Genomic DNA, 25,167 nt, shown 5'->3' on the forward strand with positions numbered 1-25,167 from the left:
TGCACGCGTGCAGGCAATTCTGGCCCTCTGATCAGGCCGATCAGGTGCTTATTATGTGGTCTGCGAGCCCATAGAGTCTTTTCTTTGTCCTACGTGGAGTGCGGCCTGCGAGCGAGCTACTGTCACGAAGGTGCGCTCATTCATACACCCTGTTGAGGGTATATTTGTGGTGTTGTGGTTGGTTTGTGTGTTTTCTCACCATTTCAATATTAAAACGTATTTTATTACGAAGTTAAGTAAAAAAGTTAATTAAATATATAATAAAAAAAATTATATATTAATTTTAACGCGATTTATAATATAGTTAACGTAAAATAGTTTATAACGGAGTCTTTAACTTACTTTTATAATTTCCGTCGTTAAAGGCTAAATATAATTTATTCGAATATAAATAAATTCGAGGGTCTAAAATACTTTAACTTTAAACTCGTTAAAGATATAATTAAGTAATTTATTAAAAATATATTTACCGTTTTAACGTAGCGGAAAAACTATAAGTTAAACTATTTTTTTTAAGCGGCTATTATAGTTAGGATCTTATTAATATAATAAAGTATTTAATAAGCGATACTAAATTATCCTGTTTAAACGTAATAAAGAATTTATCGGCCGTAAAAAGATTTTTTAAAACCTTTTTAAAAAGATTTATCTTAATATAAATAAAGATAATTATTAACGGACCGTAATCGAAGGCCTAGAAAAGATAGAAAAGATATAGGTTACGTTCGAGGTTACTTTTCGCGTTAATAATAAGTACCCGGACTACTTAATTTTCTAGATTCCTATTATAAATATTATTAGTTTTAAAAACGTATACCGTACTATTAGCTAATAGCTTACGGTACTTAGGATCGATAAAGTAAAAATAAATATTAAAGTATTTATTAAAATAGCTTTAAGCTATAAAAGTACGGGTAATTGACTTTTAATTATCGATAACGCTAATAATAAAAAGCTATTCTTTAGCGATATTACCTTTACTAACTATTTTCTATTTAGCCGGAAAAAATCTATTTTATTTATAATATAAAATTATAAAGTTACGGTTAAATTAATAAAGCTTAAAAGTTATATTATTTTAATTAAAAAAATAAATAAAGATAAAGCCTTTAAATTATTATAAAAAAGTTTAAAGAAAAATTAAATACGCGATACGGTAAGTACTATCGCGTTACTAAAATTTTTTACTAATTTCCTTTTAGTAATATAGTAGGCGTTTACTTATATAGCCGAAAAATAAATTTTAATTATATAATACTTTAGATTATATAAGTTTAATAATAAGGATATAATCGAGTTATTAGGCTAGGACTTTAAAGACCAATACCGATATTAAAGTATTTAAAACTTTATTACTATAATTTAATTAATTTCGTTTTAATATATTTTAGATTACGACTTATTAGCGGCGGACTACCTTAAGTTTATATACTTCCTAACTAAAAAGGATATTCCATAATCTTTATTACCGCCGGCCGGAAGGCTAAGGATTATTAACGTAATTAGGACTTTAAAAATATATATATTTATTTTCTAACAAAAGAAATTAAATATTTATAATATTTATCGGCTAATTTAAATATCGATATTACGTTAATTAGCTTAAAAGAAAGAGCGAAAGGAATAAACCGTTAAAGTACTATAATAGCTTAATAATATATTTCCCTTTCCAGATTATAGTAATAAAAAAGTATAAATAAACTATTTTCTATATACGTAATATATTTTAAAGCTACGGGAGAAGGCAGATAATAAGGAAAGGCTATTAGGTCTTTTATTTAAAGTAAGTAGAAGCTTTTATAATTTAAGAAAATATAAGGAGGCCGAATAAATATATCGGTAAGTATTAAAGTTAAAAGAAAAGGTATTCGGTAAGGAATATCTATTTACGCTTAATAGTATAAATAACCTTATAAATATACTTAATAGTTAAAGGAAATATAAAAAAATTAAGCGGATATATCGGTAAGTATTAAGGTTAACGGAAAAGGTATTAAGTAATAAATATCTATCTACACTTATAAATATAAATGCCTTTATAAATATATTTAATAGCTAGAAGAAGTATAAGGAAGCTAAATAGATATATCGGCAGGTACTAAAGTTAACGGAAAAGGTATTAAATAAGGAGCATCCGTCTACGCTTAATAATATAAATAACCTCGCAAATATACTTAATAGCTAAGGGAAATATAAAGAAGCTAAGCGGATATATCGGCAGGTATTAAAGTTAAAGAAAAAGGTATTAGATAAGGAATATCTATTTATACTTTAAAGTATAAATAACCTTATAAATATACTTAATAGTTAAAGGAAGTATAAAGAGGCTAAATAAACATATTAGCAAATATTAAGGTTAAGGGAGAAGGTATTAAGTAAGGAGTATCCGTCTACGCTTTAAAGTATAAATAACCTCGCAAATATATTTAATAGCTAAAGGAAGTACGAGAAGGCTAAACGGATATATCGGTAAGTATTAAAGTTAATAGAAAAGGTATTAAGTAAAAAATATCCGTTTACGTTTATAAGCATAACCGCCCTCGCGCTTATATTTAATAGCTAAAGGAAATACGAGGAGGCTAAACGGATATATCGGTAAGTATTAAAGTTAACGGAAAAGGTATTAAGTAAGGAGTATCCGTCTACGCTTTAAAATATAAATAACTTTATAAATATACTTAATAGTTAAAAGAAATACGAGGAGGCTAAACAGATATATCGGTAGGTACTAAGGTTAAGGAAAAAAATATTAAGTAAGGAGTATCCGTCTATACTTTAAAGTATAAATAACCTCGCAAATATACTTAATAACTAAAGGAAGCACGAGGAGGCTAAACGGATATATCGGCAAGTACTAGGGTTAACGGAAAAGGTATTAAGTAAGGAATACCCGTCTACGTTTATAAATATAAGTGCCCTCGCAAATATACTCGATAGCTAAGGGAAGCACGAGGAGGCTAAGTAGACGTATCGGCAGGTACTAAGGTTAAAGGAAAAAGTATTAAGTAAAAAATATCTATCTACGCTTTAAAGTATAAATAACCTCGCAAATATACTTAATAGCTAAAGGAAGTATAAGGAGGTTAAGCGGATATATTAGTAGGTACTAAAATTAACAGAAAAAGTATTAAGTAAGGAGCATCTATCTACGTTTATAAATATAAATGCCCTCGCAAATATATTTAATAGCTAAGGGAAGCATAAGGAGGCTAAGTAAATATATCGGTAAATATTAGGGTTAACGGAAAAAGTATTAGGTAAGGAGCATCCGTCTACGCTTATAAATATAAATGCCCTCGCGTTTATACTTAATAACTAAGGAAAGTATAAGGACGCTAAACGGATATATTGGCAGGTACTAAGGTTAAAGGAAAAGGTATTAGGCAAAGAATATCCGTCTACGCTTTAAAGTATAAATAACCTCGCAAATATACTCGATAGCTAAAGGAAGTACGAAAAGGCTAAACGAATATATCGGCAAGTACTAAAGTTAAAGAAAAAAGTATTAAGTAAGGAATATCCGTTTACGCTTATAAGTATAAACGCTTTTACGTTTATACTTAATAACTAAAGGAAGCACGAGGACGCTAAACGGATATATCGGTAAATACTAGGGTTAATAGAAAAGGTATTAGGCAAGAAGTATTTTAGTATACTTAAAAAAGTTATGCGGTAAGTTTAAAAGTAAAGAGTGCTAAGTTTTTTATTTTAAGTTTAAAGCCTATTCGATTATTACTTTACTCGCTTTTTTATATTCTTTTATATTTCCTTATTATAGGGTACTACAGGGAAAGTCTAAGAGGATAAATTACTATTTAGTTATTATTTATTTTAGTATCTTCTTATATTTTCGATATCTTTCTCTGCTAGTAAGCTAGCTAGCTAGGGATTTTAACTTACTTTATAACGGGCAACAGCACCGTTACTATATATATACCATTAGAGTAGGCTAAGTTACTATAAGCTCTAACATTTACATATTTAAATAAGTTCCTAAAAAAACACTTAACTACTATTCTTTTTATTATAGCTTTATACTACTATATAATCATATAGCTTTACTAACTAAAGAAAAATCTTTTAATAAAGTTAATAGGGAAACTCCACCGAGCTACTTTTTCCGTATTTCCTACCCCCGGGAAATACTTAAAGTAAAGCTACTTAAAGAAATCCTTTAGCGCTAGTAAGGCAACTACTTTATGTCACGGTTCTGGAAGACAGTGGGGCCACGAGGACCAATCAAGACTGGACCGCGCCATCGGGCGGGGCTCACGGTCCAGGAGATCAGACGGACCAATAAGATGGGGACCGGGGACCGCGGCGGGGCTCACGGTCCACGGTCCAGTATCGGCCAATACGGAGCGGACCGAGGACCGTATACAAGACGACGGTCCACGGTCCACAGGTCTATATATACGGAGGAACTGGCTGGCGTAGATAGACAGTTCCGCAGTATGCAATTCAAGTTGTATTCACGGCATCTAGTGTTTACATCGAGACATCTTGTTGTGCACTGTTTAGCTGCACCGAACCAGGATTATTCAGAAGTGCCTTCAACCGATATCCCTTTCAGAGGTTCTGGATAGGGGTTCGTCACACTTTAGGTCTATCTTCGTCCTTATTTTGCCTAATTTATATATATACCGTAGTTTCCCTAATACTCGCTAGCTTACAAATAATATTTATTAGTAATGCTGCTAATAATAAGGTCTTTAATATAAGCCCGCGAAAGAAGGTCGGAAAGTTCCGCTACTATAATTTAACTAAGTTCCTTAACGAGATCGTCTTTCTTACTAGTAAAGCCTTAGTTTTCCTAGAATATTACGTCTCTTACTTTAATAATTTAGTTTAACTTAGGACGCTAGATCCGATAAATCCGAATACCCTCGTACTTAACTAGGACGCCTATAAATATTTAAGCTTAAAGCTTTTTCTTATTAGTATTCTTCCCAGCGTTAGGGCTTATATAGTACGTCTTACACCTATATACTCTCAAATTACCTGCTTAGAGAAAAGGTGCTATGCGGACGGACACTATTAACTATAACTTTACTTAATAGCTATATCGATGCGGTAACGCTTCTTCTTAAAATAGGTACTGTAGCGGTTTAAAAAGATACGAAATATCGTCGAATATCTCTCTTATGCCGCAGGTAGTAGCTACCAAACAATCGTTAGACTATTCCTTATAGACCAAAAAGATTATTTTAGCGCAATACTTTTTAATCGCCTCGCGAAATAGCCGTACTAAGGTAGCTAGGCTACTCCTTAGTACCGGCTATATCGATTTCTATCTCGAAATTGTTTTAGAAAAGCTCCTTTATTATAGGCTAAAAATATCGGAAATATTAAAGTTATTTAGCTTTTACTTAGTATATAAAAGATTATAGTATATAGTAAAAGTTAATAAAACTTCTATAACTAGGTTTTATATCGAATAAGCCTTTAAGTTAGTAATATTTATATTTTAAATATTTAACGAAAGGATATTTACTATAAATATAGGGTCTATAATAATAAGGATTTCGATATTTATATTAAGTACTATTATAATAGGAAACGTTATTTAGAGGTCGGTTATAAGCTATTTAAAATAGAAATAAAGATATATTTAATTAATAAGCGCGAAGATACTAAACTCGAAGATGGCTTTAAAAAGAAATACCGATAATATAAGTAACGGAAAACGTAACCCGAGCTATATTAATTATCTGCCAAAACTCTAATTTCGCCTGCTAGACCTCTTCCTCTATTTACTAAAGTAAGTACTACCGTTTCCCGGATATTCCTACCACTTTTAACTTCGCCTGCTAGATCTCGTCTAAAGCGCCTACCGTATCCTACAAGCGACTATATAATCTCTATATATAAGTAGAAAGTACGTATCGTGGTTTAAGTAAATACTACTATTAAAGAATATGTCGGAAATACTTAGCCTCGGAAAGCTCGCAGATAGTTTTCTTTTTAGTACATTCGTTTCGGATTTATAGTAAGGCGTTTGCCTTAACGATAATAGGGGAATTCGGTCGGAAGTAATCGGGATTAGTAAATACTAAGCGAACGTCAGACCTGCCAGCTTAAGCAAAAGTGGGAGGTAGTTAGAGCTTTCTGTGATAGAGCAGGCGAGGGGAAGCGGGTAAGAGTCTAGGACTACTACCCGACTGATTATCCGTAAGTCAATCACTGGGCGCGACTTCGTTTACCTGTTCGCAGTTCGATATACCACGAAGACGGGGCGCCGAAGGCAGTAATGAAACAGTAAGCATAAGTCCTTGCCGGTGGAGCTCGGGTTGCCAGTGGGGGGATTCTCTGTATAATGTAGCTGTTTCCAGGGGCACAGACGGTTTAACGGCGTCACTAAAGGTGTACGAGAATGTTATCTTGTGAATTTTTTAATGAAAGCCTTAAAATAATCGTGTGCCAACATCTTACAGCCCTTCCGGGACTTATCCTTTCCTCCTCTTCGGCTTACTGAATGAGGTACCTGGAGTCACCGCTTGCTGCTCGGCATTGCTCGACTGGCTGCCCCGCTCGTCAGGTATAGAAGCGCAGCTGGTATCTGACCGCATTAAGTTACCTAAATCCTGGGAAAGCCCAGTCGCCTCGGAAAGCGGCGGAACATCAAAGTCCAAATCCGACGGCAGCTGGTTGATGGCAGAGCAGATGTTCTCGAAATGCTTGGGCATCCATGTGTCGTAGACGTTCTTCGTGAATCGATATGCCGTCCATTTGTCCTTTCCGTCAAGCGCAGTGAAGTCGAATTTGTGGATCGGATGGCGGTAGTACTTGATATCTTTCCCAGCTATTACCGGGTAGTGGCCGTAGATCCGGACCGAGGTATGGTCATGCGAGACAGAAAAGGCAAGGATCTTCTGGTTGACCTTATCCTCGCAATTGACAGCACGGAAGAGCTCGACGATGCCCCGTACCGCAAGGGTCATGCTGTGGGCGTTCTGCCGGTCTGCGATGTCGAGCGCAGCGGCGCCGCACTTCACCTCGCAGGTCAGGAACGGGAAGTACATGTAGTACGTGGCCATAAAGAGAGACTGATCTCCGGCGATGAAGTCGCCAATGAACGGCGACAACTTGGCGAGCTGGTCCTCGGTGAACGCATTTCGCCTGAACCCAACAGAGTAGTCAGGCTGGGGACGGGTGCTGGTGAGAGGAATCGAGTTGTTCCACCCTTCGTTAACGCTCTCAACAAGGCGTTTATATTTCTTGTTCCGTAGTGTGAGCGATTCCGCCGAAGGAACGATAAGCCTTGAGATGTCTTGAATGATCCTCGCCTCATTCTTATTCTCGAGGTTGCGACAAGCATCCACGAAGATATCGTCGTCAAAAAGCGTCTCCTTGGGGACTGGTTGATCACCACTGAGAAGATCCCTAACAAGATGCTTGCTCGCATCCGTGATACCAAGCTCAGAAATGTCCATATATGAGCCCTTGGTCTGGAGTAGGAGCGGGTACCGCACGTCCCTATACGGCGCACTCTTCTCCTCCCTCGGCTTCTGGTCACTGGGCGTCGTGGATGTGGCAGAGATCGACCGCTTCCGCAGATTGGACGACGATTTCTTCCGTGCAAGTAGACGGTTCATGGTAAAGTCTGTCTCCGAGGTCTCTTCAGGCCAGTCCTGCTCCTCTGGCCAACGCCCTTTCTTCACCCAGAAAGCAACTGGGCTGGTGTGTTTGTAGGCGCCGTTGCCAATCGCTGGCTCGCTAAATGCGTCTTCAGTAGGGCGTGACGGCAATGTCCGTGGTCGCTTCGGGTCCGGGTCTGGGTCTGCGTCGAGTGCGTGTTCGATTGAGTGCTTGCGCTTGCACCCTTTGCTCTGGACAGGCGCTGGTTGTTCCTATGGATCCCATGACCAAACTTAGCTTGTGAGCCATATAATATAAAAGAGAGAGGGCATACTTGTGTGTCCGGCGTCTCACTGGGTGTAGTTAGGTGTAGATTGCGTTGGGCGTACTTAGTTCTTGCACGCTTTCTGCCTTTGCGCGGCCGGATGCCCTGGGGTCGATTTCCTGCAATCATCAGCGGGAGATGTCCTTTGGCGCCGCGAAGAACAAGTACCTTGATTATGTGACGCCGGCGATTGGAGCGCCCTCTGGGCCGCTGTGTGGGCTCGAGTATGGGCCATGGCAATGAGAACGGAGGGGGAGCGAGGTCCTGGTTATGTGTCTGGAGAAAAAGGTCTCGAGATGCAGTGACGTGTGAGGAATGGATGGCTGTGAGCGCGCAGGAATGGGATCCACTAGTGTTAACCAATCGTTCATCATGCTCCACAGTTTTCATCCAATGGACGGACCACAGCTCTTGGCGCGAGACCCCGCCCTTGGCTCCTGCACCGGCTGACCAATAGGGAGATGAGTCCGACCACAGCCTAGCCGCCACCCAGAGTTGTAACGACGTCTAAATTTAGGCAAGTCTTGAATGATGCGGGGAGCTGTGGTTGCCTGCTGCAGAATCGCGCGGTGTCAGCGCAGTGAGTACATACCGTTCATATAAGGTAGCATCGTTCCACTTGTCTAATATCCATTGTGCATTGTAATACTTTCAAGAGACGATGATGGCACGATAGTGTGATGCTGGATACCGGTATCAGTTTTGTTGAAACAACAATGCAATAATTACAATAGCAGGTGGGTTAAACCGTTTCAGGAAGCGATGACCAGATGTATTGTATACAAAGGTACAACTGAGCTTTGATGAATTTCAACCAGGCTTCAGCGTCTCCGAACCACCACGGCCATCATTAAAAACCAGAGTGTTTCTGGCCATCACGAGACAAAAATGGCATCCACACCACGTCCATTTATTTCCTTACAGCCCCGAAATTCCGCATCGCCACTTGCAATTCTTCCATATATTGAAGATCAAATATCACCCCCATCCCCACAACAACAACTTCCCAAAACCTCAGAAAATGCGTCGACATTTCTCAACACCGCAGCGGCAAACCTCTACCGCCGGCTTGCGGCCATAATCAGTAGTCAGTTCTGAGTCAGGGCCAATATCTCTCAGAGCTCGGATGACGATGGTGGGCGACTCTTGAGAAACACGTTTCTCCATCTGACAATTCGGTGCGCAGGAGTGATTGATATATTTCATCAGACAAGCAGACTTTGTTGCATCGACATAGATCCCGTCACCACAATGAGCAATATAGGTTGGCTAGGTATATTGTCCGTTAGAAGAGCTGCTTTCGATATTGACGTTTCTTGAAGTTCTTACTGATCTTTTGCCGGCCTGTTTCTTATTCAGAGTCTTTCCCTCATAAACTCCAATAATTGCGCCTTCCGGAATCGTATCAAGCGTCAAAAGCGCAGAACCACGGTCGGAGGTGTCGGATATTCGGAAGCGAAACTCTCCTATGCGATTTCTGCAAGTAGGAAGTCGGCAAATTACCTTCTCACATAGTAACCCTGCTGCCACATTCCAGCAGCTCTCATTGCAATCCTCTTCACATCGACATTGCTGCCCGTCGTAAGTTGGTTGTAGGTTTCGACGTCTCGCCACCGCCTGGAGACCAGGCCCAGTCTCTCGAAATGGCGAGGGGTGAGGCGTTTCCGATGATTCTCCTGGCGGTTGATGCTGCTGTGGCTGTGGACGTGGTGTTGGTTGTAGAGCGTGCTCGGTATACTCGGTGTCGATATAGGGACCCAAGCAACCCGTTTCCCAGCTATTTGCCATCTTTTTTGTTAAAGGCTCCCATGTGTCCTCGGCACTGTCATGTCCCGTCCATTCTACCAGTGCCTGTACCGTCCCTTCAACAAGTCTGAAATGGTTCAGGGCGAAAGCCTCATATTCAACAGTATCGTGGCCAGTTGTGCTGTCTCTTCCACCTCTTTCATTCCAAAATTCTACCAGCAGTTGGCGAGCAAAATGGTGCACTCTGTACTCCGGTTCCCACACAAGTTTCCTTTTCCCATTTCCAGTTAGAAGAACCAAGATAGAGATAAAAAACTCGTCTTTCCTCCAGCGCAATAAATGAGTGATGATGACATCTTCAAGCTGACAGGAGGAAGTGGGTGCGGTGTTTACCAGCCCTGCTAGCCGCTGAGCCAGTAAAGACTGTACCGTCAAGCCTAGGAAGGAACAAAGTGATGCTGGGGAAAGGCGCTCGCATGGCGCTTCTGTAATGCAGGACAGTGCTGCCTCGAGAGTCTTGTTGTAGTCCTGTTCGTCAAGATACCGGCCAAAATCCTCAATGTTGATCAACATCATTCCACTTTGCCAACCGTTATGTTGGAGAGTGTAAGCATCCCCGTTAAATAACACTTCCGTACCTTGCTGAAGAAATGGAATCGCGGACTGATAACTCATTAGAGCATGGCCTTCGCCCTCAAACCTTCTGCTGCGAACACACCAAAAGCAAGAAGGTGACCACACATCTTCTGAGCAGCTCTGTGCATCTAGGTCCTGGTACACGGCAGGATAGCCTCCTCGAACAAGTTGCGTGCTCGCTGTCGGTTTCAGATACGAAGTGTGAAGATCTACCGGGGATTCTTCGTAGGCATCTTCATAGGGCGGTTGCATGTTCCCGATGTTATCAGTCAACTGCTCCGGTGGACAGCTGTCGGCTCTGTGGTGCCCTTCTTCGTTCAACTCCGCACTGACTTTATCTCCATGCTCGCGAACATCCTTCAGTCTTGTGAATTGACTTTTACATGCAGACTCCGATCTCTTAAACCATTTTGCAATATCTTTCCATGGAATCTTTCTTCCACGCATAGACCACAATGCTTCACTATCCCCGTCACTCCAGCGTCTGTTGAGACGCGATGAACAGGAGTCAATGCTTGTATCGAGTGAAGTCGTAGTATCGGTTGATTTAGTCTTGCTCTTGGACAGATGCTCCTTCCGTGCTATGTTCCGTCTGGTGAGGCGCTGTAGTTGTGATTTGATTGTTATAGGCGTGATAGTTCTTCCGAGTTCAGCCTCCATGTCCTTGAGCGGAACCCTCTTGTCGACCATAGACTCTAGAGTCTTCAGCTTATCCTCACTCCACGGCCGTCTTTTTGGGGCTTTATTGACGTTGCTTTTCTTATGGAGGCGCTGTATTTGGCGTTCACAAGCCTCAGCGCTTCTTTCGAGCATTTCCCCTATTTTGCGGAACGGGACATTCTTATTGCGCATAGACTGCAAATTATTGATCTCAACTTCACTCCATGGTTTTCCATTTTGGTTCCCGGCTTTGTAGCAGAAGTCGTCGCCTTTCTGACGGAGGCGCCACACTTGGTACTCGCAAGCACCAGTGCTTCTTTGGAGCAATACCGCTATCTCGCGGCATGGAACATTCCTATTATGCATGGACTGCAAAGTCTTGAGCTCATTTGGGCTCCAAGGGCGCAAGGGCTTGCCTTTACAGCAGTCATTAGTTAGGTATCATTTTATGTAAGTTAAGGTAATAATATACGTTGACGCTCTGTGGCTGATGATCCTCGTGGGTTACGAGCGGGTTTGCCAGTCTCTCTTAAAGCCTTCACATTGCTGGTGCTGGGCCGCTTGGGAGTGAGTGAATGTGGTGGTCTTTCTGGCGAACCGTCTACGGTCATATCCGTAAGAGAAAAGGACAATTGCGGGCTTGAAATGGTCACAAAAGGTTGGTAGAAGATTGGTTGTGTCTTGGGAACATGGGTTCTTGGTGGTGGTTTTTGTTCAAACGCACTAAATTATGGAAAGAGCGCTCTTTCAGTTGCTAGACAAAAAATTCGGCGCGTAAAAGCTTTCACTAGAGGTCTGAATGAAATTGTTAATACTCGGTTGTTATACGTGAGACCCGGGGCTCTGAACAGAGAACCCATGTTTTTCTTTTCAGTCAGTGATAATCTCGCATCGGTGGACAAACGACAACGGGCGAAGAGCAGATGGAATGGAAGGTAAATAATAGTTTCCCAATCTTATTAGCCATCTATTCTTCCCATCTAGCTAGCATTGTGTATACACGTCTCTACCAGGGTACCCAACCCCTATTCTGTGGGATCTCTCTAATACTGGGTTGTGCAACTCTTTCTGTATTAGCAGAGCTCGAGTTTCTGCCTGTACCTATGCCTATCCTTTTTCGTCGCCCAAGAGCTTTCGCGTCTGGTTCTGTACCTTTGTTGAACCAGCTGATCTGGCCAAATCACTGTCCTTTGTTGCCAAGGATGGCGCTGGACATCTTAACGGAAGAGACCTCAAAGAGCTGCATGCAGGCCGCTGGCCAGGTGGCTGCAAGGCTATCTAGCCTGCAGATGTCGTTGGGCCCTCGAGCTTGAGCACGTCACTAAACTTTCCGGGGTTAAAGTGGTGAATACAGTATCCAATAGCGAAACAATACGGAGTACAACCAAATCACGTCCAGAGTCGCACTGTGTGGGAAGTCGCGGTGTGTCAGCACGGTGAGCACGAGGCTAAGCCCGGATTCTTTGGCTTTTAGTGAGACCAATCGGGAGAGCATCGTTCCACGCCCCCTCGCAACTTCAGGTACACATTCACTCCATCATACATAGAACGTTTGTGAAATGTTAATCTCAGACCGGCTCCCCAGCTAATATGAGCCCTGATCAGCGATGCCGTCGCTACAAGTTACCTGATGAGCGAGTCAACCATGTCAAGCCACTCATTTGCTTTAACCCTGCATCCTTTAGACCGGATTCGCGCAGCTTGGTCAGTGTTTGAAGGCTCGCAACCACCCGTATGATAAGAAGAGCGCTTATAAGTGGCCAGGAAGACCAGACAGTCGATATTCCGTAACGTAATCTTAAGCAAGTCCTTTCGCTTTCTGCGATGCAGTTTGGTATGTCGCCAAATCCAATCAGAGCTCGCCAGGTCATGGGGTGAGATACCCAGTTGAGGTCTCCTCATTTTTTGGGGTCTGGAGCCTCCCCTACGTTTTCACTACCTTTAGCTTACACCCGACGCTTCTTCATCAATTAATCGAAAGACACCGGGCGGCCACCCAATCTTTATGTGCTCTTGTGTCGACAGAGTGGCAGCCGAGCTAGGAAGTGAGTATTGTTATCATCTTTCACCTCACTTGTGACTAATCCAAATTTCCGGAAATGGCCAGGACTCCTCGTCGCCTCCAGCAATTCATCCTCCTATAGCCACCAAAGTACCATTACCTTGTCAACCAAACCGTCAAACTTTTTGCCTGTTCACCCAACCGCGACACATTCTTGATTTCTCGGCGTCGAACCCTCCCTCGCCGTCTTCCGACGTTATCAACAAGACATAATGTCCGCTAGCGGGAATATGAGCGAAGAGCATGATGAACGCGTGTTTACGACAACAATCAATGAGCTTGGTTTTGCCATACACCGGGATGATCTTGACCAGGGTGATCTCAGCGATTGGCGACCTGGTCTGCGATGCAATGACTCCAGCTCTCGGAGTCCCACAAAGAAACAACTTCGTTCATTTTTTAATTCACTGAGACGCAATGGCGCAAGCAAGGGGCTTTTAGCTATGTATAAGGGAAAGCCCTCAGACTACGAGATCTGGGGCAAGTAAGAAGGGGCAATAAGCGGTGACCCTGCGTTAGTTGGGATTTTATGCGAGGGAATGCTAGGTAGTCTGAATAGGACTGTTTACAACTCTGCTGCTTCCATCTGGCATCCTCTCAAGTACCTCCATCTGATAGCCCAGATTATAGAACCATCGCAACTCTAAATGTCGGTCTCAGTGAAACAATCCTGGCGAAATGGAACATTCTGCCAAGTTAACGGCACGTTGGTTCAAAGCCTGGCAAACATCACGTGCGGTGTGTCTGCTCTTGATATAAAGATGGCCGTTGCGTACATTCTTCAGCTCTCCTTTTCTCCCTCCTTCACCAACCACCCGGTCCCTGCCATCCATATTCCACAACAGACGCCCCCCATTTTCAATCATGGCCGAATCCCCCCTCCCAGAATGGCATCTCGCTCTTAACCGTAATGATCCAAACTGGAAGGATCCTTATCGTCTTATTCAAGATTTTCGTGAAAAGCTTGAAGACCCTAAATGGTGGGAACCTTTTGGTTTCGGCCATCCTGATCGGCTTTTATTCGCTCAGTTGTGGGAAATGAAGAGAAACCACAAACCTATTGAATCTGACGATAGTGACGACGAGGTATGCGGAAGGTTGACAAAGTGGAGTGGGGTTAAAAAGAGAAAGGGCGCGAAACCGCCTCAACGGAGAATTGACTACTCGAACATGTCTCTTGAGGAGTTTTTCCGGCTCGACTCTGACTCCGATGAGTCGGACATAGCGAGCCTGGGTGATGACGGTGATGATGGTGACGATGGTGGTGACGGCGAGGACGGTGAGGACGGCGAGGACGGTGAGGACGGCGAGGAGAGTGAAGAGGGTGAGGAGGGTGAGGACGGCGAGGAGGGCGAGGAGGGCGAGGAGGGCGAGGAGGGCGAGGAGGGCGAGGAGGGCGAGGAGGGCGAGGAGGGCGAGGAGGGCGAGGAGGGCGAGGAGGGCGGGGACGGCGAGGAGGGGCGGCAAAGCGGCCGAATGAATTAAAAGCGGATGACCAGCTGGAAGTGATCCTTGTGATAGGCCTCTTCTTTTCTATGTGTTGGCCAGTTTGCAGGAAGCATAGTGAACGAAGATCTTCGCACGGTAGAAGCTGCAGAAGATATAAATAAACCTGTGGTCAACGTGCCTCCTGTACTCTCTGTTTCCTCCTCCTCTGCGGTTTCAAAATGTGATTCTAGAACGTGTTGTATTTTCATACCGCTAAAGACCATAATGGCAAATATCTGATCACGAAGGTCTTCAATTTTGTTGGCGCCTATGGTTAGATCAACCTCGAACCAAATTTCCCACTAAAATGGCATGATCACCACCGTAAGGATTGAAAGAAACTTGATAGTTCAAAACCAGTTGTCATTATACTGAAGCGGAAAGCCAAGCGTACTGATCCACCTTCCCAACATCAGAACCCGCTCCCACCTCTTATCTCTCATAAGCTCCAGTTTCCTCAGCAAACTGCGGCCTGTGCTAAAACCTTCCAGTCCAGTGACGCAGTTGTAGTAATATTTTGACCATGGCAAACCCTGCATTGACACACTCAACCACGTAAGATGTTTCAAGGGAGCCCATCTTTCCAAAATAACAAGGTCGGGCCTGCCGTGCTGCAACCCAAAGCAATCACCGTGAAGACTGGCACTCGGTGACATAACCAATCACGGATATCTACCTACAGAGCAATTTCTGCACGCAAAGGTGGTTGGGGACATGTTTCCTGCAGCATCGAGTATCTACCTTCCAGAGCTCGAGACTTCTTCCTCCGTTATACCCAACCCCTTTGAATCGAAAACGGAGAGTTAAGAAGATTAACCGCCAGCCATCCCTTTAGTCAAGGCGCATATCCTCCAAAGCCTGTGTCCGAATAGTTGCATTGATCACCTCAATGCACACACCCTTGGGTACCTCTGTCGAAGCTGGAGTGTTACCTGCAGGTATCCAAACCCAGAGCAGGTCATGGCGGTCTCGCACAGTGACGGCCTGCCCCTCAAGTACCGTAATCCTCAGCGGGCTAGAAACATTGATGACCTTGAAGAAGAAGTACATCTTGGTATCATTCTCAAGTCGGCTGCTATCCTGTGACCCGTGTCAGCACCCTGCATTCCTGGCACACCCCCCTCAATCACATACCACCGACAGAACTTCAAGCACGCCACTGGGGCCGGGGATGTTGCCCGCCTCGGATGGCCTCTCGCGAGGCGGGTTGAGTGACTTGGTGCAGGTGTGAATTGGAACCCTAAACTTGCTGGCGACTTCCAGCCCACGAGACCGGTCCACCTTGATTCTGAAGTCAACGTCACCAAACTTGGCCAAGTCCAAGTCCGCAGAAATGCAAACTGATAAACGCCGTTTGCCTTTTGCCTCGGTTTGAAAGGTTGCGCTCTGCTCCCACGCACGCCACAATTCAGTATACACCTCAAACAAGCTCCGCCGATCGACACCCTCCATATCCGATCTGGACCGTGCCAGCATGGAAAGGCTCAGCCCACTCATTTGCTGGATTTCCGCCCTCGCATCTGGGATCTCCTCCTCAAGGTCGGACCGCATCCGTGCAAGGACCTGCTTATCATCCGAACAATCACACTTTGGCTGCCAGTGCTCATCGGGGTTCCAGGAGGTTTCGTTCCTTCTTTCGTCTGCAGCCACCCGAGGAATAGCAGGGGTGGGACGCGAGGAGGGGCCCTCCTGCTGGAAAGAGGTAGCCCGGGAGACGAGGCCATGGATGTCGTCTTGCCATTTCATTAACGTAACATCTAGAACTGTTAGTTAGATACTGGGTATCAGAAAGCCATCTCCGTACCCAACAGAAACTGTCTCGCTAAATGAACCTCTTTACGGCACAGAATATTATAGTAATGTGGCCAATAGCCATCCTGGTCTAGGTCTGCTTGGTTTAGCCACAGGAAGGCGGCTTTCTGCACGCCTCCAAATTTTGAGATGTTTGTCCATTCTGAGGAGCGGCAGTACTTGGCTAATCGTACAATGCCTGCAATAGTTACTTTCGCAGCGTCGAAAGCGGTCTCTCCGTTAGAGTACCTGGCTGTGGCTGTCAGCCGGACGAGTGGTTCAGGATTGTGTTTGGTCGGAACGTTGGAACGTTCCTGCACTGTGCGAAGTGTTGCCCATGCACCATCCTCCCCCTGCTGCGATACCATATTCCGAAGTTCCATGGCCTGTTTGGTGAGGGCGAGAAGGTGGGGGTTAAGATACCAGCCGAGTTGGGAGCCGCGAGATGATTGAGACACGATGCGTCGTTCAATAGCCACGCAAGAAGTTTCCTTGTGCGGGGACTTGCAGCTTGCGAACCAATCAACGTCTGAAAACAGCGGTTCAGGGGGGTCTACCCTGGTCTGAAATTGACGAAGGTCGCACCAGGGGGGGGGGGTGTTGTGGTCCGTGCTTCGTTCTTCGCTTGTCAACGTGATGGTCAGGCTTCCTTCCTTCTTCGCCCGTCAACGTGATGGTCAGGCATCAATTTTTCGGGGTCTCGAGGCGCCCCCGACTGATGTCGGACAATTTTTCATTTGAAACACAACCTCTGGGCTACTTGCTAACGGAAGTCTCATTTGAAATCCCACGCCTCCTTTTTCCTAGACGTGCGTAGCTGAGAATCAGAGCCATATCAAACTTTGGGACAAAAGCCTGTTTTGATTTGCAATTCCTGATAGCATCAGAAATTGCCACAGACGCTCATCTTGGGCTGAGTTACCGCAATGTTCATTGAGTTCTTTCCACCGCACCACATCAAGCACTTTGCATCTTCTGTCGAAGAACTGGCATGACTGGAGTTTCAGCCAAGCAATATGTTCGCATGACGTGTACTCTCGCTTTCTATGTTAAAATATACCTATTATCATGGCCTGGCTAACTCACCTGTCAAACTGGCACATCGTAAGGAAGCTGAGGGGTGGAAAATAGGGATTACAGGCAACTTGGGTGGACCTCAATTGTCAAGATCAGCACGATGTGATGCTATATATCAGTCAATCATCGGGATCAGCACTGCGTGGTGGGTCATGGGGATGAAGAAATCGACCCTGCAGGTGTTCCGGTATTGTTTTTCAGTGTCCGAGAGCAGATAGATGTTCTCTCCAATGTCTTTTCACAGTGTGCGCGTGCACTTGTGGAAGGTGGCACACAGTGCGCAGCCAAGAACGCGACAACTTGGCAAATGGAAAGACAATACCTAAATTAAACACTAATCTAAAATCGGACAGTTGGTCGCCTGCTGTTACAAATGTCTGTGTTGTTGGTCCCAGACCACCCGCCACGGGCTCAGTTTGGGTCTCGATGGTCCAGCAACATGGTGCGGCTTGCCCAGTACCATGGTCATTACTTTGCGACCCAGAAGAATCGCACAAATTGCACGTAAATTCAGGGTCGCGCTGGGCTAGTAACTGGCGGCCATGAGCGACCGCAACCGCATGGCCAGTCACCTGCAGGCGACAAAAAAAACCTCAGGTTACTGCCGAGATGGGGGATGCGCGGCAGTGAGGGACCTTGTTCGCGGCATATTGTAAGCAGAAATCGTTGCTTTGCGTGGGGCAGAATTGGGAGATGCCCCATCGAAATGCAACTCATCCGTGTCATACCCCTCGACCCGAGTCCCATAAGGTGCATAGGTATATGACGGTCGTCCGGGGTACGGCACGTAGGCTTTTTGTTGGTGATGCTCTGCAGGAGTATTTGTCTGGTTCTTCGGCGGGGTAGTTGATGCCCCGTTGGATGTGGAAATGCTTTTCAGATTTTGAGAGATCAGGCGGAACTCTTTCTTGGAGTGTTGGTACGACAGGACAGAGATGATGCAGGAAATAAGAGAGATTAGAATGTCTACTAAAATGCAAATTAGAGCGGTCTGGTTATTCATGTTTGTGGTCTGATGGAATGTCAATTGCTCTTCGAAAAGCATGGTGATTGATTTGATTTTATACAGAGCAGTATCCCAAATCCCGGATGACGGCACTCAAGCTCGCAAACGCCTCCGAATCCGGAACCACGAAAACATGCCCGCATTAAAGCGCCACAATATGTTAACTCCTCCTCGGAAGTGTCAGAGGCCGTCTGACTCGGGCCGAAGTTCGGCTATTCACCGAAAATGCCCTCTGAGCAGTTAGACATTGTTGCAATGATTAAATGGAAGACTTAGATTCCCGCAACCATACCGACAAGGAAAACTGGAAAGTCACATGATGCTCAGTGTTCACTTGATCCCGTGCGTATGTAAGCGTCTCGTGGAGGTGTCTTTCCAGCATTTTTGCACTCTTTTCCTCGTGTCTCAGATGCCTTCCTTGCTTGCGGACTCCATGCCCGTTAACCCCACCAACCATGGACATTACTCTGTTAATTTTCGCAATTCAGCTGCTGTCCCCAATAATTCCCAATACGCTAAATACGCTCAGTCTTCTCTGGTCGCGTAAACAAGCCAAAATCACTATCACAGAGAGATCGCCACAGTACTACCAAATTCTGCGCTGGATCGCCGAAAACAATGACGATAACCAACTCCGTATGGATGAATTCAGTGAGGAAATATACCTCCTGCAAAAGCGTGATTCCAAAAAAGATGAAACGTGCGTCCAAACTGCCGACGGCTATTGGATTCCAGGTGATCAGGATACTGTCAGGGTGGGTGCTAAACCATTGAGGATACAATTGGCAACCTGCTCACATTAACAGGGCTTCTTTGGTCCCCGCTACGGTCATCCCATCGATTTTAAGTGGCAAGACACGGGTTTACGCGCGAGACGTCTCGAGTCAAGTGGTCCAAAACTAGAGAACCCCGCAACAGCAGTCGAGATCTGGTGCAGCACCTGGGGAAGGGGGAATCTACAAAGTGAGTTCGGCAAATAGAATTATGAAACTGCGAGCTAACTGTCGAAAGCTTTACGTGCGTTTATGGCCTTTGTTATCCGTACACATGGCCCGGGCATCTGTGTTCCGCACGTCCAGTTCGGCTCGATTGGGTGGAGACCGCTCCAGAAAGCATCGCCGCGTTTTCTGAATACGGTATACCTTGACCAAGCTACCAAAGATTGCACCATCAACAAGGTCAATGAGTTCTCCGAACCCGAAACCTAGAAGAAATATCGCCGCCTTGGGATTCCGTACAAACTCGGGCTCTTGTTCACCGGTCCGCCAGGATGTGGCAAGACGACGATGGCAAAGGCTATCTCGACCACATTTCACCGCACAATAGACTGCCTCAGTCTTTCCGACCCGGAGCTCAACGACGCTGTTCTTCTAAAACTAGCCCAAAAGGTCGAAAGGAACAACATACTGCTGTTAGAGGATATTGATTGTATCGACGTCAGTCATTCTCGCGATATCCAGCAGTCTCCGCTAATCCAGCAGAAGGGGGTAACACTTGCAGGCCTTTTGCAGATTCTTGATGGTGTTGCAACCGTCAACGATGGCCAGGTCATCATCATCACAACCAACCACCCAGAACGTTTGGATGGCGCCCTTATTCGTCCTGGACGAGTAGACGTTACAATAGAGCTTCCCAAACCAACTCAGGAGGTCATACAGGAAATGTTTACGTCCTGGTATGCAGGAGAGGGCGACCGGCGGTTGGAGGATATGGCAGCCGAGTTTTCCGCCCTACCCTCCGTATGCACCCTTACGGTAAGTAAAATTCAGCAACTAATGTTGGCCCACTTGAGAAATCCTCAAGGGGCGATCAAGACAGCACGGAGCATGCTTGGGAGGGAGGGACGCGTACCAACTCTGCGGAACACACGAGCAGGCTTACACACTGGTGGGATGGGAGCAATCAAGACAGCACAGAACACACAAGAAACGACCAAGGACCTGGGGAGCACAGGCTCACACATTGGTGGGGGGGAGCGAATTCGTATGCGGAGAGCTTCTACATAACTGCAGAATAGGGGCTAGCATTAAGTACATGCATTATAAGTGGTCAAACATCGTTCCACATTGCCATTTCCCAACATTGTCATTTTCCCGCCGCACCCTTACTGCATAGAACAAGTTGCCCAGCGTCATATAAAGCAAGAAGCTCCGGGGTTGCCTTATACGTTTTCAAACAACCGCGGACAAATTGTGCAGTTTGGCGGTCCCGTTCGGAGGTAGAGCCAGCGGTCGAAGGGCCGAAAACAAGCACGCGGGGAAGAAGTGTCATGCCTGCAAAATAATTCGTAGCTTCCAATGCGCCTTGGTTGCGATCCAAAACAGCACGGATCTGGGAGTCGTCGAAAGCGGCACAATCCGGGAGAGTAGCCTCTCCGCATTGGTCAGGCGCCATGCAAGAGCTTTTCGTCGACTTGGGTATAATATTGCACCGCTCAAGCAAAATATGAAGGGGGATAGGATTATGGTCAATGTATGAGCAAGTAGGTAAAGGCTGGAGGCTGGAGTCTGGAGGAACTGCTGTACTTTGTTGAACTGGGTGACTCTCTACTTATCACTCGAGACTCTTGCCAGTACATCATGTTTGCTCGATTGCTGTCAACACCATACAGCCAGAACCGTCTGAAGGAGGTCGGATTTACTGAGTTGTGATCAGATTCCTGGTGTGTCCCTTTCGCTCTAGGAAAAGCAAGAATCTGTGGGAGGCATCTGGGCTCATAGGGTGGATTCTAAAGTTTCTACCCTGGTCAGTTGCGGCTTGGCACCTTGGCACATGCATGTTGGGCTCCTCGCAAGAGAGGGGAGGCGGCTCACTACCTCCTCATTTTCTCGAAACTGACAGCTCAAAATGGATGACCTCGAGAATCTCGACCCAGACCGCCGCTGCTACCGTGGTAAGGTGTACCAAACCCATGCATCCCTTCTCCGGCATTCCCGGACATGCCCTGCCCTCGCTGAGGATTGTAAATCCATACTACGAATCCTGTCGTGCCTAGAGCCCCGGCCAGTATCTGCAGACGTGCCCTTTTTCCTTTCAAGACCTGGAATCAGAACGGAAACGAGTCGTTTGATCGTCTCACCAAGCTGGAACCTGTGTTCAGTAACTTCGCACGGTTAGACCGAGCCGTCCAAGTGGCGTGCGCCATCACCGCCGTCCAACTGACCGACAGTTTGGTCAGTCCCGACACAGAAAGCTACCCCTGGTAGGCCGATCGCGACCTTACCCTCGAGACAACATATCGGGTCTTTGTCCGCAGTGAGCTCTGTCGCAGTCCCGAACAGCTACTGTGCTGGCAGCTAGAATCTGCAAGGCTTATCCTGCATAGCTTTCCCCACCAGGACCTTGACAATAGGTATGTGGTTTGGTTACCTGTTACCTGCCGTTGCTGATGATGTAGGTTTGTTGAGAGAGGGCGGGCCCTTTTCCCGTTTGTGCTTCCGGTCCTGCAAGGAATTTCGGCAGCCACCCTACACCTGGATGAGACTACAAGAGGCGTCGAAGTGTGCATCGCCACCTCCGCATTTGGACCCCCTGAAGCGAAGGAGCAGATCCTCGATATGGTCCAATCCTTACTCCGGCGGGTTTCCCCTTCACCCCTTGACCTGGTTGTCCAACTCCGTCAGATAGGTCTCCGTTTGCTGAACAGTGAACCAACTGTTGCCACTTTTCATACGCAGTCCAGACGGAAGGGCAACGCGCTGCTCAGGGAGTTCCTGCTTGTCCAAGCACAGAGTGCTGCGGAACAGGGCCACATCTCTCGGTCGTGGCTACTTCTGGACCAATGCTGACTATGCAGCACAGCCATCTCTCCTTGAGGGTATCATGAGCTTCAGCTTCGATTTGATGAAGGGGAAGTTAAGTCGCTACCAGGGTGCTTTCGAGAAGTCTCAGATGCACCTCGAACCACTGACCAGCCAGTATCCTGTCCCTCGAGCCCAGTTCTTTCCCAACTCCACCTTGTCGCATCATACGGGGAGTTTGCTTTGTGGGATAAGGGCAGGGCGTTGCTGGCAGGCATTGTTGCCACGACAAACCCCCGGGGAAGGCTCTTCCAGCTAAGTCGGGCCGAGTTCCACCTGGCTCGAGGGCTTGACGGTTCTGATGACGAAATTCTCGTTGCAAAGAAATCATTCGGCGACCTTTCTGCCGGTTATGAGGAAGTCTCCCCCACTCGACCAGCAGCCAAGCGCAATTTTGCGCGTGTTTGTCTCGGGCTGGCGGTCATAAGCCACGTACAGAGACGTGGGAGGCCGTATTTTGCGCTACTTCATGCATTGAACGATTGGAGGCTTGCATATGAGGCGTGCTTGGGGAGCTCGATTCTGAACCGCGGGCCAGGATTCCCTGCCCTCATTTGTCTGCTCTCGATCGCTGAAATCAAGGCCTCATTGGACGACCTTTCCTGGAGACATGATTTGCACAGTGCCCAGGAGCTATGGGCCGAACTACAAGAGTCTGGTCAGCGATTCTTCTTTGCGAACATTGGTACCCGGTGGGCAAATATGGTTTAATTGGCTGGAGGAGGCTGGAAAAGTTCAAGTACTTCCGCGATGGGAACCCCACGGGTGATCATTGAGCAGCCAGCAATAGACATGTCAGATTATGGAGAGAGTGGACCAAGATTCCACGAATGCTACCTAGTAACAACATGCGGTGAGAACAATATTCCGTTTGCCATCTTAATCTCAAGCCCCAGTACACCCAGCTTCCCGCGTGACCGGTTTCAAAAGTCGAGACACCCATTTTGGGAGAGTGAATGAGGCGAAGGGATTTATGAATGCGAATCTGCCAGAAGTCATTAATATATGCTTAGATGACATAAATAATGTGATCAGAGTAAACATACTTCCCATGGTGCATCCTCATGTTCGAGTAATACGATCTATCAACAGTTAGTAAAGATTGGGATTTGTTTACTTTCCTTGCTTACAAGCTCTCGTATTCAAGCATTTTGCAACTTCGACGTCTTGGAGGGTTGAGCTGGTTGAGGTGGATAGTTTGTCAGTTCGGGCAAAAAAGGGGGGGTTGTTGGGGTTCTAAGCCGGGCTACACGATACTTGCCCGGTAAGGGTATTGAATCAGGAAAGTCCGATCTCCCTAACTCCGGCCTGTCGAGAGTAGGCGAATGGTCCGCAATTAGCTGGGAAAACTCATGCCCGCCTTCGAAATAAATCTCATGCTCAACTCAAAAAGCAAACGTGTTCAGAAACGTCATCACAGTCCTCCATGAACTCAAAGCTGGTCAGGGCACAGTAGGCCGAAAAATAAATCTCTACATTGTGTTAGAGGTATAGAGGATGAGAATAACAGAGCAAACTCACTTTCGGATTTCCTTTACTTCATCCAGTTTCCTTCCTTCCTACCGGAAACCGTTGGGTTGGCATGTCTAGTGGCGGTGGTGATTTCCCTCATCATTTTTGCCTCCAGGTCCTTGAACTGATTGTCGATGTGGTGATATGTACTACCAATCTTTTCTAGTTATCCCTCCAGTTCCTGGATCGTCGCTCTTGGCGGTACAGCTCGTCCTTGACGTCTTCCTTGAGCCCATTGTGGAACAATTGCACCAGTCCTTCATCGTTGATCCCGCTACGCAGGGCGTCAGTCCTGAACAATGCAGCGTAGTCGGTGGCTGACTTGGTCTGCCTCAGGTGAGCAAGTGCATCTCTATTTTGAGGACCATTTGTGTCTTGAGCTTGGCGGTCACGATTGGCAAGGACTGCGAGCCCACTTCCAATGTGGTATGGAATTGTTGGTACGGAATTCTAATGGGAGGGAAGGCGATAGGGGTTGTGGTCGTGGAGGCGGGTGGGAGGGGAGCCAACAGTTTGACTGGGGCGCTAACGTTCTGTTCCCGAGGATGGGATCATTCATCATTCGCACCTACGGGCCCGACGACCTCCGGTCTCCCTCCAAGAGTCTCTCAGGCGCTCCTCTGGTCTTCCTCCGAGCGCTCCAACCACTGCCCGAGCCTTCGTAGGCACAGCGCTGCGGCGCGATCGTGATTCCGGAACGGCGCTGATGATCGGCAATGCGAGCGCTGCGCCGAAGCGGTTCGTAGACCGCAGATGGCTCGGCGATGTTTGTGGAGCGTCCTGGAGTGTTGCCTTTGCTTCCGGAGCGGTGGACAGTTTGCCGAGCGCTCCGACGAAGGTGCCGGACAACGGCAGGGGATTCAGGAACGTCTGACAGCCGTGTGTGCGCTACACCTTTTGAGGCTTTGTCTGGCTCTGTGGTTGCGCGATTATTGGTGATTGACGTGCCGTGAACATGGGTATAATCGACGCCGCGTTTAGGGCGCTTTGAAGGCACTCCGTGATCCGCTGGGCTATCGTCCCGAGTACGCTTCAGGGTCTGGCCTCGGGGACGAGGGGCCGCGCGTTCCTCATCATCTTGCTTCCGCCTCTTGTTGCCATGCCCCTCTGTCTCTGTGTCTTCGTCGGCTCTGATACGCTTGATACCTTGGCTCTTGCCGCGTCTGGCGTCTGAGTTGTCCTCCGCCACCTTACCCTCGACCTCGATCAACGAGACTTGCTCCTTGACCCACTGTAACAATATGGCATGGCGCTCTGCATTACGCTTGGCGTCTTTGTAGTTCCGAGTGTTCCGGAGAAATTCAGAGATGAGGTCATTCCCTCTTCTAATCGATTCGAACGACTGCACGGCCGAGTCCAGCCTGGATTGGGCGGCCCCCAATCTTCGTTGTGCCCGGGGGTGAGGGTGTGATAAATCGCCGATAGCTTGCTCTGCTGACAGTACGGCTAGCCGTGCCGATTCCAATGCTTTCTCGGCGTGAATCCT

The 25,167-nt window shown here is 46.3% G+C and overlaps 2 protein-coding genes across 2 annotated transcripts; both read right to left on the reverse strand.

Moving 5' to 3' along the window:
• Window positions 1-6,446: 6,446 nt before the first annotated feature.
• On the reverse strand, window positions 6,447-8,138 carry QC763_0038080 (uncharacterized protein; the record flags this gene model as incomplete). The annotated part of the gene is made up of 3 exons (XM_062905581.1): window positions 6,447-7,850; window positions 7,913-8,022; window positions 8,072-8,138. The coding sequence occupies 3 exons, from the start codon at window positions 8,136-8,138 to the stop codon at window positions 6,447-6,449; spliced, it is 1,581 nt and encodes a 526-aa protein (XP_062768651.1).
• A 7,188-nt stretch (window positions 8,139-15,326) lies between these two features.
• On the reverse strand, window positions 15,327-16,046 carry QC763_0038090 (uncharacterized protein; the record flags this gene model as incomplete). Its single annotated transcript, XM_062905582.1, has 2 exons — window positions 15,327-15,575; window positions 15,630-16,046. 2 exons carry the CDS (start codon window positions 16,044-16,046, stop codon window positions 15,327-15,329), a joined length of 666 nt encoding a protein of 221 aa, XP_062768652.1.
• Between the last annotated feature and the right edge of the window lie 9,121 nt (window positions 16,047-25,167).

This window comes from Podospora pseudopauciseta (assembly GCF_035222475.1).
Source record: "Podospora pseudopauciseta strain CBS 411.78 chromosome 2 map unlocalized CBS411.78m_2, whole genome shotgun sequence".
Classification (NCBI taxonomy): Eukaryota; Fungi; Ascomycota; class Sordariomycetes; order Sordariales; family Podosporaceae; genus Podospora; species Podospora pseudopauciseta.